Source organism: Falco peregrinus, chromosome 5 (assembly GCF_023634155.1).
Source record: "Falco peregrinus isolate bFalPer1 chromosome 5, bFalPer1.pri, whole genome shotgun sequence".
Lineage (NCBI taxonomy): Eukaryota > Metazoa > Chordata > Aves > Falconiformes > Falconidae > Falco > Falco peregrinus.
In genome coordinates, this window is record NC_073725.1 from 87143803 (window position 1) to 87158724 (window position 14922).

At 41.9% G+C, this 14922-nt stretch overlaps 1 protein-coding gene across 4 annotated transcripts in view; it reads right to left on the bottom strand.

Annotated features, from left to right (window-relative positions):
- TOM1L2 (target of myb1 like 2 membrane trafficking protein) overlaps nucleotides 1-14922 on the bottom strand; it is a 58892-nt gene that overhangs the window by 27337 nt on the left and 16633 nt on the right. For all 4 annotated transcript variants that reach the window (XM_027780072.2, XM_013295942.3, XM_005229008.4 and 1 more), the window contains exons 2-7: nucleotides 11298-11382; nucleotides 10528-10606; nucleotides 8698-8847; nucleotides 4124-4258; nucleotides 2989-3147; nucleotides 2094-2210 (exon numbers count right to left, since the gene is read on the bottom strand). In XM_027780072.2, coding sequence (XP_027635873.1) covers nucleotides 2094-2210; nucleotides 2989-3147; nucleotides 4124-4258; nucleotides 8698-8847; nucleotides 10528-10606; nucleotides 11298-11382 — 725 coding nt within the window. The remainder of the gene's footprint in view (nucleotides 1-2093; nucleotides 2211-2988; nucleotides 3148-4123; nucleotides 4259-8697; nucleotides 8848-10527; nucleotides 10607-11297; nucleotides 11383-14922) is intronic.

Below are 14922 nucleotides of genomic sequence, written 5' to 3' on the forward strand. Positions count from 1 at the left end.
CTGATCAAGTCCACAGACAACAGACTGCAAAAAGGCAGTGGGAAGTTTCAGAAGAAAATTGTAAACAACATAGGGTAAGGACTTTTGTTTTAGAAATCTCTCATGCTGAGAAATCTAGATTTGAGTTTGCCTAAACCAGGAGTTCTCATGATTCCAGGACATCTCTTACACCAAATTACTTAGCAGAATTCTTTACTCCTGAAAGGCCTCAAGACCAAAGGTCAAAACTAGTCTGCTGAGGAGGAACTACAAGAAATGTGACATATGGCATGGTGCCACTGATTAGGCCCACGGTTTTACTTCAATAAGCACTGACATTCCAACTAAAGCATGTCCCTCTGTCATCTTCTACAGCCCCCCTTCCCCCAGCTCCACTTCAGAGCAAAAATTCAGCGCTAAACAAGGATGACTTGTTGGTACACAACCTTGGGGATGAAAGCAAAAATGTGTTTGTTTTCCTTGCTTGGTCTGACAACCTAAGCTCTGGATAAATTTCACCTAGTGCAATCCAGCTGCCTTAACAGCTTGAGGAATGTGTTCTCCAATGTCAGTTTTGATCCCATCACTTTAGAAGCAGATTGTGACATTTCAGAGGTTTGTTTGCTGCCTTTCCGAGAGGGCTGACAGTACCTATCTATTCTGCTCAGAGCTGGCTCTCTAGCAAGCTGTTTACATTTGACTGTTGGAGAAAATGTCAGGAATTATTTAAGGAGAAGGCCTATATAAACCTCAAAGCAAGGAGTTCTTGCATGCAGCACTCAGCTCTCAGCTTTCAAAAGACTAACCATCCTTTGTGATCAAAAAACGGGTTCTCCCCAGCTCTTGTAATTCAGATTTAAGATGCATCAGTCAAAGAAGGGAACCAGTTGGAACAAAGAATCATTGCTGTCACTCCATTTTATGATCAAGTTCTTTCACCTTAAAGCTTATGCTGTAAGGTTACGCTGTCAAGATGTTAGTATTTGTTTCTGAATGTAAGCAAACTGTTCTACGCTATTCTAGTCTGTCATGGTTTCCTGGAAGCTTCTTTTGTTTTCAGCAGTCTGACCCAAATGGGCAGTAACTGAAAGGCTCTTTATTGCAAAGCCTCTCATCAGCTGCCATGATGGCTCTGAGACAAACACAATACCGCTGCATGGGAGAGACCAGTTTTTGGATGGATTTCAAACTCTGATGTATCAGAGAGCAATTCCCTGTCTTCCTCCAAATGTACTGCTGTGGGAGCCCATCCTCCCTGCTGGAGGATCAAAACAGAAGCCTTTTTCTGAAGCTGTGGAAAGGCAAATACCATGTTAAGGGCAGCAGCTGGAATGCTAGATCACACTATTCCTCATCTGTGTTGCATGTGGTACTGTATTACCTTCCTCAGCCAAAAGGCCACCCTGCTATCGCTAGCTTAGAGAACCAGCTATGAAGCCTGAGACATGAGCTCAACTTACATCATTTTCCCTCTGGAGATAGAAAATGCTGCACAGGACTGAGACTTTCTAGCAAAGAAATCCCTTCTGATTACCCAGTCTAACCCTCCAGACTGCACAAAACTTAGTCTGAGCATCTGCCTTAAAACACAGCCTTCAGGAGAAGCTACAGCACATCTTCTGGAAAGCCAGTTCATATATAATTAACATTTCAAGTGGCAGAGAATCCACAGACCCTTGGCAATATTTAGTCCAGCTGGAGACATGGACTGTTTTTTTCCAGCATGGTGACTGGGAATGTTTTGACACTGTACGAGTGATGATGGAGGATGTAAAAGAAGCAGAAATGCTCAGGGCTTACAGAGCCTATAGCAATTCTAAGCTGCTTTGTGGTAAAGGAGACCTTACATTCGACGTTGGGAAAAATTTCTAGCTACACTGAGAAGAAAGCACTAGAACAAGTTTCAAGGAGTGTTAGGAAACCCTTGTTACTGGAAGCTTTAACAAATGAAGAAAATCAAGTGATGAGACTAACCAGGATCAAGCACAGCCCACATTCATTACATAAACCGAGCAAACCAAAGCAGTTAACCAGAACAAACACCACCCCCTGCCCCCCGCTGACAAACTCAAGCACAGAAAGGATCAGAATCATACTGGCTAGGAAGCTGTTACCTGGAGTAACTCAAGGTCTGAGGAATCCTCTTGTCCGGGTACCATTTCTGTCAGCATTTCAGACATCACTTTTGTATTCCCACGAACAATGTCCAATTCACTGCGCAGCCGGGCAATCTAGATTCAGATAAAAAGAAAGCAAAATACTGCATAATCTTTTGGTTTTGCAGATCATTTTCAAGAGCTGATGTTGTGATACTTCTGGTTCTGTCTGACTTGATATTTGAGGCTCCAGACATTCAGGGCGGGTGGGGGTGGGAAGCAAAGATAAAAAAGTTTACCCAGGAGAGAATTTTAGAAAAGCAACAGCAAAAAGAAAAGAACTTTGTAGAACCATTCACTGTCACTGCAAACCCAGATGTGCTGTGCTTGTATGGAAGCGAAGCAATTTAACAGCAGCTAAAAACAGACCTCAGTTCCAGTATACCTTGTGTGTCTCACTCAAGCGTGGAGAAATATGTATAAGTTTTGAGTAGGATCTTCGGCTCTGAAGTTATTATTTTTGCAGAGGGAAAAGAAGATCCTATATTAGAGCAATTGCAAAGGTCTTAGAAATGCAGACTTAACTCCCTGTTACGACTTCCTGCATCTGCTGGACATTCTGTGCCTTTAAAGGAGGGAGGCTAACAAGAATAACTGTCAACCTACTGCATAACCACCGAGTGGACTGGTATATCAGATAGGGATGGCCAGGAAATTGTTGAAGGCCTAGATTTCAGCGTATAATAAAAGGAAAGATTACCAAGCAAAACCAGACCGAGGAGGCAATCAAAGTCAAAAGAGTTAAAGCGAAATTTCCTCTGCAATTTGTTTTCTAATTTCATCTGCTGAAGGAGTCTAACTCAAAAAAAAAAACCAACAAAAAACCAAACCAAAAACACCATCACCCCAATACCTGTTCAGAATTAGCAGTGATGGGACCAGTCACATTCAAAGCTGGAGCCTGAGGAGCAGAATACGTCGTCGGAGAAGTTGAAGAATAGGAACTGGTGCTCATCCTTTGCTGAGACTGTGAATTGTGCATATTTGCTGCAGGATCAACTTCAGGAACACTCTGCCACATCAGAAAGACAGGAATTCAAAAGCTGAACTGTGACAACACTTGCTTTGTAAGCAACCTCAAGCCAAATGTGCTCAAATATAGAACATAATTGCACCTTGTGGAAAAGGTCAGTGTCGTTACGAGAACAGACTGGCAGGCCAGCCCATAAACGGACAGCTGCAACAGAAAATGCATGCCCATGTCTTTCGACCCAACCCACGTGCATTTTAGTCAATTTACAAGAAAAGCAAGAAGAAAAATAAAAACAAGATCCAAAGATAAATAATTATAAATTATTTTAAACCAGGAATTAAGTTGCACGCTTACAAAAAATGATGTTACGCAGTTACCAAATTTAATTAATCTTGACACAAGAATTGTAAACTTTCAGACCTTCATCACTTGCATTTACCACTTCAAAGATTCATTAACTTCAGTTCTCAGAGTAAATAATCAGAACACCTGCAATCATTAAGTTACTTCCTAGCAGCAGTTCTGTCAACCTTCTAGATCTAACTGTTCAGAGGTGTAAAAACCTCACATTACTATGGGATCAGTGGGAGGTTTAGACTCTACACCTTTAAAAAGATGGGCAGGCCTTGGTTTAGGGTTATCACCAACTCAACCAACCATACTTTTGAGCAAAAGAATTAAGTCTCAACCATATATCCTGATGGACTCTCTTTGAACAAGTTAGCTGCATTTGCCTGGTATTTTTGTGGTACTAGACAAGCATACAAATCTCCTCCAAACTTTTTTCTCTGCTCACTGATGTTTAGCTCAAGGAAGGAGAGACCATTAGCTTATCAGCCTGTCAAATGCAGCTGTATTATTCTTCTCCTACATGCCCTTTCACTATTAAAAATGTCCTTCCAGGAGTGAGACAATGAGCCAAATTCAGAGAAACAGGAGGAGAAAGAAGAGCAGTTATCCAACTACTTGGACATCTTGGGAAAATACCCCTGGAACTGCAAATGCTGCAGCTTACCCTCTGCGGTGTGTGTATTGGAGACAGAGCATCAAGATCTGCCATGGGAAACTCTATACCTTTCCTCTTGAGTTCTTCATAAATATGCACTACTCCAGTTAAATCAGGGCTACTTCGGAAGGCATCAGCCCAAGCCTGGAAAACATAAGGGATTATCCATGAACCTTCCAAATGAAGTTCCAGATCCATCCTGACTTCAGATACTGACTACAAAAGCTTTCATATATTTCAGCTTCAAAGAGAAGCTATAATCATTAGACCTGGTCTAAAATATCTTGCAAGTATTATTAAGACAGTCACACACACATTTTAATGAAATATAAAGTAGACAGGAGCTCAGTGCACAGTAGCTATGTCTAGTCCCTGACATCATCAAAATCTGTAAATGCAAATGAAAGCCACTTCCAATCTCCTCTACTTAGCGGTGATCACATGCTGATCTTTTCTTCCACATTGCATGGCAGTGACCCACCAGAAATAGTCTGTGTGAAATTAAATTGATCTAAGCAAAATTCATAAAGTCATACAATAATCTTAAATAATCTCAATTTAATTTGTGAAATATCCTCATTTGCTGCCAAAGAAAAAAACACAGCTGTCAAGTTTTCTTCAGTATTTCATTTGGACCAAACTTAAATAAAAAAGGTAGTTTCTAAGGTTCTTACGTAGTGAAACATGCAGTCCCACGAGCAGCAAAACTAACGAAGCCTGGGTGCTTACAGAGCGTATCCAACACTTAAGACACCCTGGTGTGTCAGAAAGAACAAGTTTAGAGGGAGAATTTCCCACAGGTAGAACACTCATATCTCTCCTGCATGACTTCTCTGGTGTCTGAGGAGACTTCAGTTCACATTTGAGCTTTCCCTTCAGTGGGAGTACTAAGTATTTCTCTTTGCTAGCCAGCCTCCCGTACTCATGAAGCTGCTAGGGAGCCGAGTATCTTCAAAGCCTCTACCCACTTTAACTTTTACTGGCAATTAGCCAAGTAAAATTAGCCAATAAAAATTTAGAGGAAGGAAAAATTGAAATATTATGACTCAATTAAAAATGAAGCATTCCACAAACCCCCACATATGTGAGGTAGAGTATCAGTGTGCTGGATTCATAAGTACTGTGAGACGCATGTGTGGGCTCTGAACTTAATTCATTTAGTCACCATCTTTACACTCGTTCTTTGACTATTTTTACTTTAAAAGCTGTTTTTAACCACTTTTTATATTTGAGAGGAGAGACATCAAAGATAGAAAAGCAAGATAAGAAATAATATTAATATTTAACTTACATTCCTGTTCTGTTCAATCCTAAGAAAAAGCATTTCCTACCCTACATGCCCAGGAGACCATCCATTATCAGCTGCAAAGTAGCAATTCTGGGTTTGCTACTCAGCTTTGTTAAATGTAAATTAACAGTAAAAAACGGTTCTGATGTAGTACAAGTCCAAACAGCCCTATCTGAGCGAGAGAAAACAGCTCCAACTGCAAACAGCCATTCTGTTTCCCTGAAACTGACCTTCCAAACCACCCCCAACTCTGATGGATATTGACTTTACAAGTAACTCTACCCTTGCGCTTTCTCTGCGTTTTCAATTTACGTAAGTAGTCATCTGAATGATGCTTCTACATAATGGGTGCTCCCCACTTCAATTCTATTTGCCAGTAAGAGCGTAAAGTGTTAGGCAAAGGATGTTTTAATAATCACTCAAAAGAAACTTTAGAGGCAAAAGTATGCCCCCAACTTCCAAGGAGCCTTGTTTGTCCAGGGAGATGTACTAATGCATCTTCTCTTTTACTGGATTCCTATAGATTTTGTTGTAGGCACTAATGACAGTGAACTCACTTCATTAGCACTCCACCTTTTTAATATATTCTCTCTTCTGCAATTCTCTTCCCTGGAAAAAAGGAGACACTCATTTAGAGATTTCTTTGCCTGAGCTGGAAGCATTGTCCCTGCCCATGGCAGGGGGATTTGAACCAGGTGATCTTTAAGGTCCCTTCTGACCCAAACCATTCTATGGTTCTATCTGTGTTACTGTGCGTCTCAGAGGTCACAAGCAGGACAAAGTGCTCTTGTCCTAAGTGCTGTCTACACACATTGTAAGACAATCCCTGTCCTAGACAGCTTACAATTCAACTAGGCAACAGTAACATTAGCTCGACTTTATGGATAAGGAGCTACACACAGAGCTTAAAGAGACTTGCCCGCTGCGCAAATGAGCGCACACAGAGGGGAGATGGAATTCAAATCTTGTAAGACTTCGGGCCAGACTATCAAAGGTAGATACTGAAGGGTGCTGCTGTATAAATCCCACTGGGCACCTCAGTGTGCCCAAACAGGTTAATGAAATACCATTGCAAATCTGGCCCCTAAATCAGTGCTCATCCCAAGACAACTTTTCCAGTGTCAGACACTTTCTAACAGATGTACCCTTCACCTCAAAAGAATCTGCCATGCCACTAAAAGCCTCCCCATGCTTCATCTTTGATGACAGTGCTCAGCTATTGGGCAGCAAGGTGGTACAAACTCTGATGCAATACAGTTCTTACCAGAGGTGCAGCAGTAAGGAGTATTTCCAAGGCCTTTTAGCAAGGTGAAGAAGGAAGCAATATGTAATACGTGCTAATTCACATACGCTGGGAAATAGGCTGAGAAAGCGAGACACAAGATGCTCAACATCTCAAAACAGTCAAGTCTCTAGACAAGGCATTGGATGGCAGCTTTATCTCCCCTTGCTACGGAAAGGCACAGGAGTACAAGATCTGTAGGGCTGAAGACACATGCTGTTTGTACAGCTCTCTTCCCATTCTTCCAAGTCTGCACTATTAATCCTCTCATTCCTGTTCTTATTAGTTCCCCAAAATCAAATTGTAAAAAGCCTACAGAAGGGGATAAACGCAATGTTAGTGGAGCAGAGCTGAGAAGACATCAGCCCCCTGGAACAGGGTTAATGCCAACTGCAGGGAGCTCTAAAGAGCAAAGTCTAAGCTGAGCAAAGTGGTCATGACGTACGGGGTATTTTGGGTGAGCCTGTCCATAGGGCACCTGAAATGAGTGGCTGCAATCAGTTTTCCAAACTCGTTAGGCAATCTGGAAAACAAAGTCTCCTACCACCTCCAGCTAAAGAGACACTAACAGAACCCACCCACAGGCAACTTTCATAATTCTCAGGCTTTTTATACCAAAAGGCAGTTAGTACCCAGAGTAAGGCTTTTAGTTCTACTGCATTAAGTCTACTCAGATAAATCTGTTTAATACACTGAGGCAATGACTACACTTTTTGGTTATGTTACAAACACTTCCATCTTGGTTACACTGATGACTGGGAATCCACTTAAATTGAGGACCCAGCGTAACCAATGTTCTCTAAAACACTGCAGCAGGGCAAACAGTATGGAAACACACATAGTTTCTCTTTATGGGACAGTATTTAACCTCATCTGCTGGTCACTGCATGCATCAGCTCTCCCACCAAAACAGACACCTGAGGGCTCAGTCAGATGCACAAGAATTGCTTTTAATAATTTCACTGATTAAAAAAAAAATAAAATTAAAAAGGCCTTGAGACCAGAAATAAAGGGACCCCACAGACCCCAGTGCAATGCCCACCTAATTCCCCCACCCAGCCTATCTCCTGTTTGGAAATCACTTACTTTGTCACATTCTAACAATGTCCTATCTGTGTATCCAAATAACAAACAAACTGGCAGAAATTCAAATGCATGCTTTGCCACAAAAATCAGAAGTATATTGTGAAAACTATACTGCGCATTTGTAAATACTTTCCCACAAGAAACACTAGAGCAGGTTTATATCATTTTAAATACACAGTGTCTTTTAGTCTCTGGTGTATGCAATAGCCTGTAGGAGCTTCGTGATAAAGCTTCCTATAATTGTCAGATTTCCTCCAGGCAGGCACCAATGTTTCCTCATGTGTTGCTAATGGTTTGTGGAATTAACATGGCTGTTTATTGTTATGCTGCACAGAAGGAGAAGTGGCTGTCAGGCCTATGTCTGAACTTCCTCACTGCAGACGAGGATCTGACAGTGTACTTTTACTGCACAGTAACCAGAAAAAAGAGGCACCAAAAACATTTTAATCCAATAGGGTCATTTACTTTCCATAGCCATCTTTAAAAGGAATCAGAATGCTTTCTAATGGAGGGAAACAGCTCCATTTTATGGTCAGAGAAACAGGCACAGAAAGTTAAGCGTTCTGCAACTGACAGCAAAAGCACAATCCTCTAAAATTTCCTGGCCTCAGCTGACAAGCCCATCACAGAAGCAGGTCTCCAGCTTCTAGATGTGACTGTTAAATTGCAAAGCCATTCATTTAAGTCCTCTTGCTTTACAGTAGAGTGGTACCTCTCTAACTAGAATCCAGACATTTATCCCTGGATGAAATATCTATGCGTGTGCATGTCTGCTCTTCCCTGCCAATCTGGATATATTGTTTGTTTTTACATATAAAAAACTTGCCACATTTGTAATGATGACAGCATGTTTAGCGATGCGTAGCACTGAAGCAGACAGTCCTTATTTCAGGCAGCAACATATGGAAGCAGAGACAAGCTGTGTACCTGAATCAGTGCTAGTACTTTATCCTGTACAATAGTGGGGGGATTATTCTTGGGCGAGATGATTTTCACCAGAACACCATCTATGAAGTCACGGTTTGCCACTAAGACATGAAAGCGATGGCCACAGTTCTTCACACAGGTCTCCAACACCTACACACACAAAAAAAACCGTTCATTGTTGGAGCAAAGCTTGATCACACACAGAACACCAATGTGGTTGATTTCCAATTTTGTGGGGGGTTTTGTGGGGTTTTTTTGTTTTGGTTTGGTTTTTTTAATTTTAAAACTTTTGATGGGAGGGAGAGGAGATAAAGATGTTACATTTGTATTTCAATTCTTCTTTTCTTCCCCAGTTTTAGCAAAAAGCTTCCCTTCTGCACATACATTTAGATGTACCTCACCCACCACATTAACATACTGGGCACTTTTGTCATCTACCTTTGCCTGTTTTCAAGGTAAAGAAATACAAAGTTTCTTCCTCTTCAATGCAGAGCTTTCCAACCTGCACAGCTGAACAGCTAAGTACACAGCATCACATCAAGAGCAGGTAAGACAGAGGACATCCTGTCACAGTGAGATATTATCATGCTGTGGCACTCTACTTTCTATGTACCTGGAACACAGCTGGAGCCAGTTGCTCTGAGCTGTATGCCATGTTTTAGAGCTGGGAATTCAGGTGAATGATCTTCACTCATTCAAAACACTCCCTTGTGAATGCCCTGACAGGTTATACTTTGACACATTTTCCCCCTGCAACCTAGCTAGAGGCACCTTCCACTTGCCATTCAACTGCCATGGAAGAACAGCTGTTGATTTTTCTCTGAAGAACATGATTAGCATGGAGATAAATCCAATGCGTCACTTCTCCTTACAGCCATGCCTAATAACCACTGTGACTCTGTATCTGAGGAGCCTGTAATTACTCTTCTACTCCAGCTACCTTCATCAGCCATGATGACACAGACACATTCCTGATGAATTTCACTCTTTCCTGCACAATGGATAATCTCATGGTTTGGTCTTTGGTAATCTGTCAAAATGACAATCCAGGATAGGAAACGGCAAGAAGACAGAAAGTACAGTTATGCTTCGTCAGGGAGATGCAACAAGAGCTCTGGGAAAGAAACCTACAGATCACCTACCCACAGCAGTATAACTCGATCTAGCTGCTACTGCTCATTCCTCAGACTGCTGTGGTGCAGAGCCTGCCCAGCACCACGTCTTCAGGAGTGCTGCATTACCCAGGAAACCCCTAGCTAAAGTCATCAGGAGGAAAGGTCACTGGCAAATTATCTCACACCTTAGCAGTGCTGCCTAAATGCACAGAATATAATTTATACTTTATTGAATTAAAATAGATCAGCATAAATTAATGTGACTCTCCTACAGAGATCTATTCACATGGGAATTTGTGCATCAGTTACTTATGAAGCTGAAAATATGGCAAGTTCATCATCCTCGCTTGCAGATATGCCCACAACTGTTGTCCTGGGGGCGAGAAATGGCTGGACACATGGCAATGAGAACAGAAGGGAAAGTCCCAAAGGGTACACAGCCTCATTTGGGCTACTTTAACTTTCCTCAGTCAGTAGCTGGGATGAATAAGAGTCCCAGAATAAGCAGGAATCAATTGAGTCAGGAAAAAAAATCTATGCAAAGCTTCCAGCAACTCTCTCCAAGGAAGCAAAGAGGCAACTGGAGAGAAGAAAAGGGCAGAACAGTGGCTGTTAAAACAAGTAGCATGTACATTCAGGAGAGTGCCAGGAAAAGGAAAATGACAAAAGAAAAGGGTTCTGCCCTTTTGAGGAATTCCAGCCTGCCCCCACTCACCGTCAGTGCCAGCATGACCTCTCTGTAATTTTTGTTTCCATTCAGCCTCTTCTTCAGTGCTCGAATGGCATCCTTTGGACTGAAGGAGAAACAGATCATTTTTAAAAGATGCCCAGACATGCTTTTCACATGCCATATACTGTGGGAAAAGGAAACCTTTACAATTTCCAGCTGGACATAAGTATGCATGTTAAGTTCAGAGCACTTGACTACAACCAAACTAGGGTCACGTAGAATTATGTGAGGAGACAAGGTATCACAGAAGTCAAGACCAGAGCAACGCCCGAGGCCTTTCAAAAAGGCAGGATGTTGATCAAGCAGGAGAGATTGACAGCCACTCAGAAAAAAGCCCAGGGTGTAAGACCAGTGATCAGCTCTCCAGCAAACTGCAAGCAGCACAGCTTTTCTGATGCTGAAGGAAATGTATCAGAGAAGCTCTCTATTCAAATGGCTGAAATTAATAGTATTGCAGCACTGCAAAGAGATACACCTGCTGAAAACAAGAACCCCAGAAATACAAATTCGGTACCCTCTCCAAAAATATGTTTTTCAGGCCAGCCCTCCAAGCAGAGACTGACCACAGAAAGTGCTGTATCATATAGTATTTTCTGAAATGTCTAAGGAGCAGGAAAACAAAGCAACCCATATGCAAACTGCATTCGAAGTATGAGCATCTGCCCCTAGACTCACTGCCCCTCCTCACATGCTGAGTACAACTGGGTGATTATTGTGTTCAAGAACCTTTCAAAGTCTGCTGAAATAGCACATACCCTTCTTCTGTCTCGTTGATAATGTCACAGATCTCCATGTTAAGTGTCCAGTCTTCACTCTGCAGAGAGCCATCTGTGGCCTTTTCTGTAAAGTAAAGAAAAATAAATCTTTTCACATCTTCCTGATTAGGTGCTACACTTCAATCCATCTTCAGTTACTCTGAGCTGAAACTATCCAGTAAAAGAAAGACACACACAAAGAAAGTCCCCACTGATTGTAAGCAATGTCAAACATTCCCTCCTGGTTTTAGGGATCAGCACAGAGGTTTCCAGACAGAATCAATTATCACTCAAGCTCACTATCTTCAGCCCACATAGATGGGCCATTCTTCAAAGATTCCTGAATTCCTGGGAGAGTAGGAAAATGTCAGCTAATTCCAATTTAAACTTCTCAGCTGCTGCACTGTTGGCAAGCTATGAGGTAGGAAAATCTCCCCAAAATGAACATGACCTCCTTGTTTTAGGAGATAATACCTCCACATGAATTGAGGGAGGAAAGAGAGCAACTTGGAGGTGGAATTCAAGGAAGTCCAGAATTTCAGCTTGAAAAGAACCACCAGCACGTGAAAGCATTTAGCACGTGACAGTTCAGGTCACAGTATCATCTACAGGCACCCCTTTTTGCCCAGGACTCATACTCCTATACCACAGTCCCTCAGTATCTGCTTGCCAGGGGCTGGGCACTGCTTCCCTCTGTCCCACACCATGTCCCCCATCTCCTCTCCACACGGGGGCTATGTACACATCTTCCCAAGCACCATCTGCCTTCCTCCTGACTCCTAAATACTCCCTCACTATTTGCGTGGCAGGTAAGTCACGCCAGCATCAGACTAAATCCTACAGCATGGATGACCTATAGCACTATGACAGCGGTAGATGCCAACTGCTGGCAGTTTAATTTACAGACATCTGCAAGAGTAGCATAACCATAACTTCAAGTAATCAGTTGACAAGAACTATTTCCTCCTTGGGATTTCCTCCTAAATCAATATAGTTCTGTCTAGCGGTGCCTAGAACATCCCCTGAATTTTTCACACTTCTCACTTGCAGCATTCAAACCCTAGCTGCGTTACACTACCCACAGTCAGAAATGCTATCGTCTACCACCAGAAAGACCTAAAAAGGGCAACCTGGAGCCCAACCACGACCTTCTCCTCTAAATTAGTCCTGGTTCTTCCTACAGATCCCTGGCATCCAATGTTGGAAGGCAAACAGGGTAAACAAAGCATTTTAAAAACATAAAATAAACCAAGAAAAAAGCCAACTTTTAAACATTTTAAAGCAGAAACAAAGACACAGGTACCATTTTCACCAATCATTCTTCCGTCTTTACATCAGACATCAATCTGGCCCCCAGAACAAGGCAGTTTTTGTTTGAGAACACTAGGCTCCAAGGACTTCACACATCTCTGTTTACCAACAATGTCTTTCCCATTAACATTTCTATCGCTGTGACTAAGGACACAGATTCCCACAGGCCATAATTATCGGACATTATTTGGAAAAAGACTATGTGCCTGGGTAATTCAAGTTTCAGTGATCTGTCTACACCAGAATCATGGCTAATGCAGCTCCACCAAGGACAGTAACTACAGAAGTCTACGACAAACCAAACAGCTAGGCAAAACCCAAGCAGAAAGTGCTGACAAGAAGCCATGTCTCTCCAGAATGGAGAGGACGCCATGGAAAAGGAGATTACGGAACAGGAGATCATTCTTTGCAGGCCTTGTTTCCCATTCAGAGAGGCGGTGCTGCAAAGCACGCAGACCACTGCGCAGGGTCTCACCCACCGAGGAGGACATGGAGGCTGCAGAACTCCCCGATGTGCCACCTTCACTGCGGGGTCTTTCTCAGCCATCACCGCATCACAGTAGAGTTCACTTTGGCAATAAAAACTCCTTCCATTTGAGAAGGAGCCTCAGAGAGATGCATGGCTTCCAGAATGTCCAATCAATACTGGACAGGTTATGGAACATTTTTAATTTATTGCATTTAGGCTATATTAGACAGGGATTTTCTCAAGGAAGAGTGCAGGCAGAGCTGTTTGATGTTTTCTGGGATACAGGAACTCATCTTTGTGCACAGCGACTTGCAACAATCACTTTTATTAGTTGCATTTTGTTCTTATACTGTACATAAGGCCTTATTACTATAGAATGTGATATATAGAATGTATAGAATGCCTTCACCTCCACATAGTCCTTGTTGCTTAGGAAAACATTTTATTTAACATTAGAAAAAAACCCTTAATATTCAGAGCTATTAAAAAAAAGAAAATCACTACATCTGCTCTGCTGGATAAGGTGATACCCAAAGCTGCAAAGGATTTATAAGCACAGTATTGAAAAATGAGGGATTACACCTTAAGTACAGGGTATTCCTTAAGCTGGGCATATGATTTGGTTTCTTAATCTAAAACTATATTAACCAATTTGTGTGTTCTGGACAGCATTTGGCATCAGGCAGCACCTTAGCAGCGCTCATACACTTTGGTCTGCTATAATCACTTCTTATAAATGATTGTGGAAAATGCTGACCCTGCACAAAAGTTGTGCTACCAGCCAATTCATTCATTGGTCTTGTAAAATCCATTTAGTTAAGGTTGATTTTGACAAAATGAGTGTATGGCAGTACTCCACAGTTAAAAAGTGGTATTTTGGAGATTACGGTGAAGAGATGCTGCTGCTGCTGCACTGTATGGAGGGTAGCACAGGAATATTCGTCTGGAGTCCCCAATAACCTCACCTGTATTTTCCTTCTGAGATACACTAGGGAAAACAAAATCCCCTTTATTCCACAAAGTTTGGTTCCTGCCTTTTCAGTTTTGCATTTCTGTTCTTACGTTGGAGTAATATGTGGTTGAGAATGTGTAGGTTTAAGACGTAACAGTTGTCTTTTTGAGAATTAGTTCTTTTCCCCTTGGGTAATTTTTAATTCAAATAAAGAGTTGGAAGCTAATTTTAGTCTCTTCTTCAGCAAAAGAGAGCACACAAGACTTGTAATCTGTAGTCGTTTGTCCTTTGTAGGGTGTGTGACCCAGATTTGCTGCTGCAGTGCTCTTTCAACTGTGACAAAAGAGTAGACTGACTGCAGAGAAGGCACATGAGTTTGTGTGGATTTGTTTAAAAAACAGTATCACACCACAATAAATTGAAAGCCTGTAGAGCTCCTCTAGAACCAAAACACAGCAGGATGTAGTTCTGGATTTCTGGTGAAACACTTCTGCCTGCACTCTTCCTTAAGGGAATCCCTGCCCAACACATCAAAAATGTAGTAAATTAAAAACGCTCAATAACCTGTCCAGTATTTATTGGACATTTTGGAAGCCATGCATCTCTCTGAGGCACCTCTTCAAACAAATAGATATGCTTGACAAAATTAAACAGATTTTGCAAACTACCACAGAATTGCAAAGGAATGGCATGTAAATACCTTTTAAAAAGTGTCACCAGTTCCTCAGTCCCTTTCAAGCTCATTAGAAGGCATTTAAATGGCACTAGTCCACACAAGGACTCTGGAACACGACCAAAGGATTCCAGGGTGACATAAGAAATGTTACATCAGACAAGGAAAAAGGCAATGAGTAGAAGTCCCTCCTGCCCCTCCCCTCACTGAACTGAAGGGT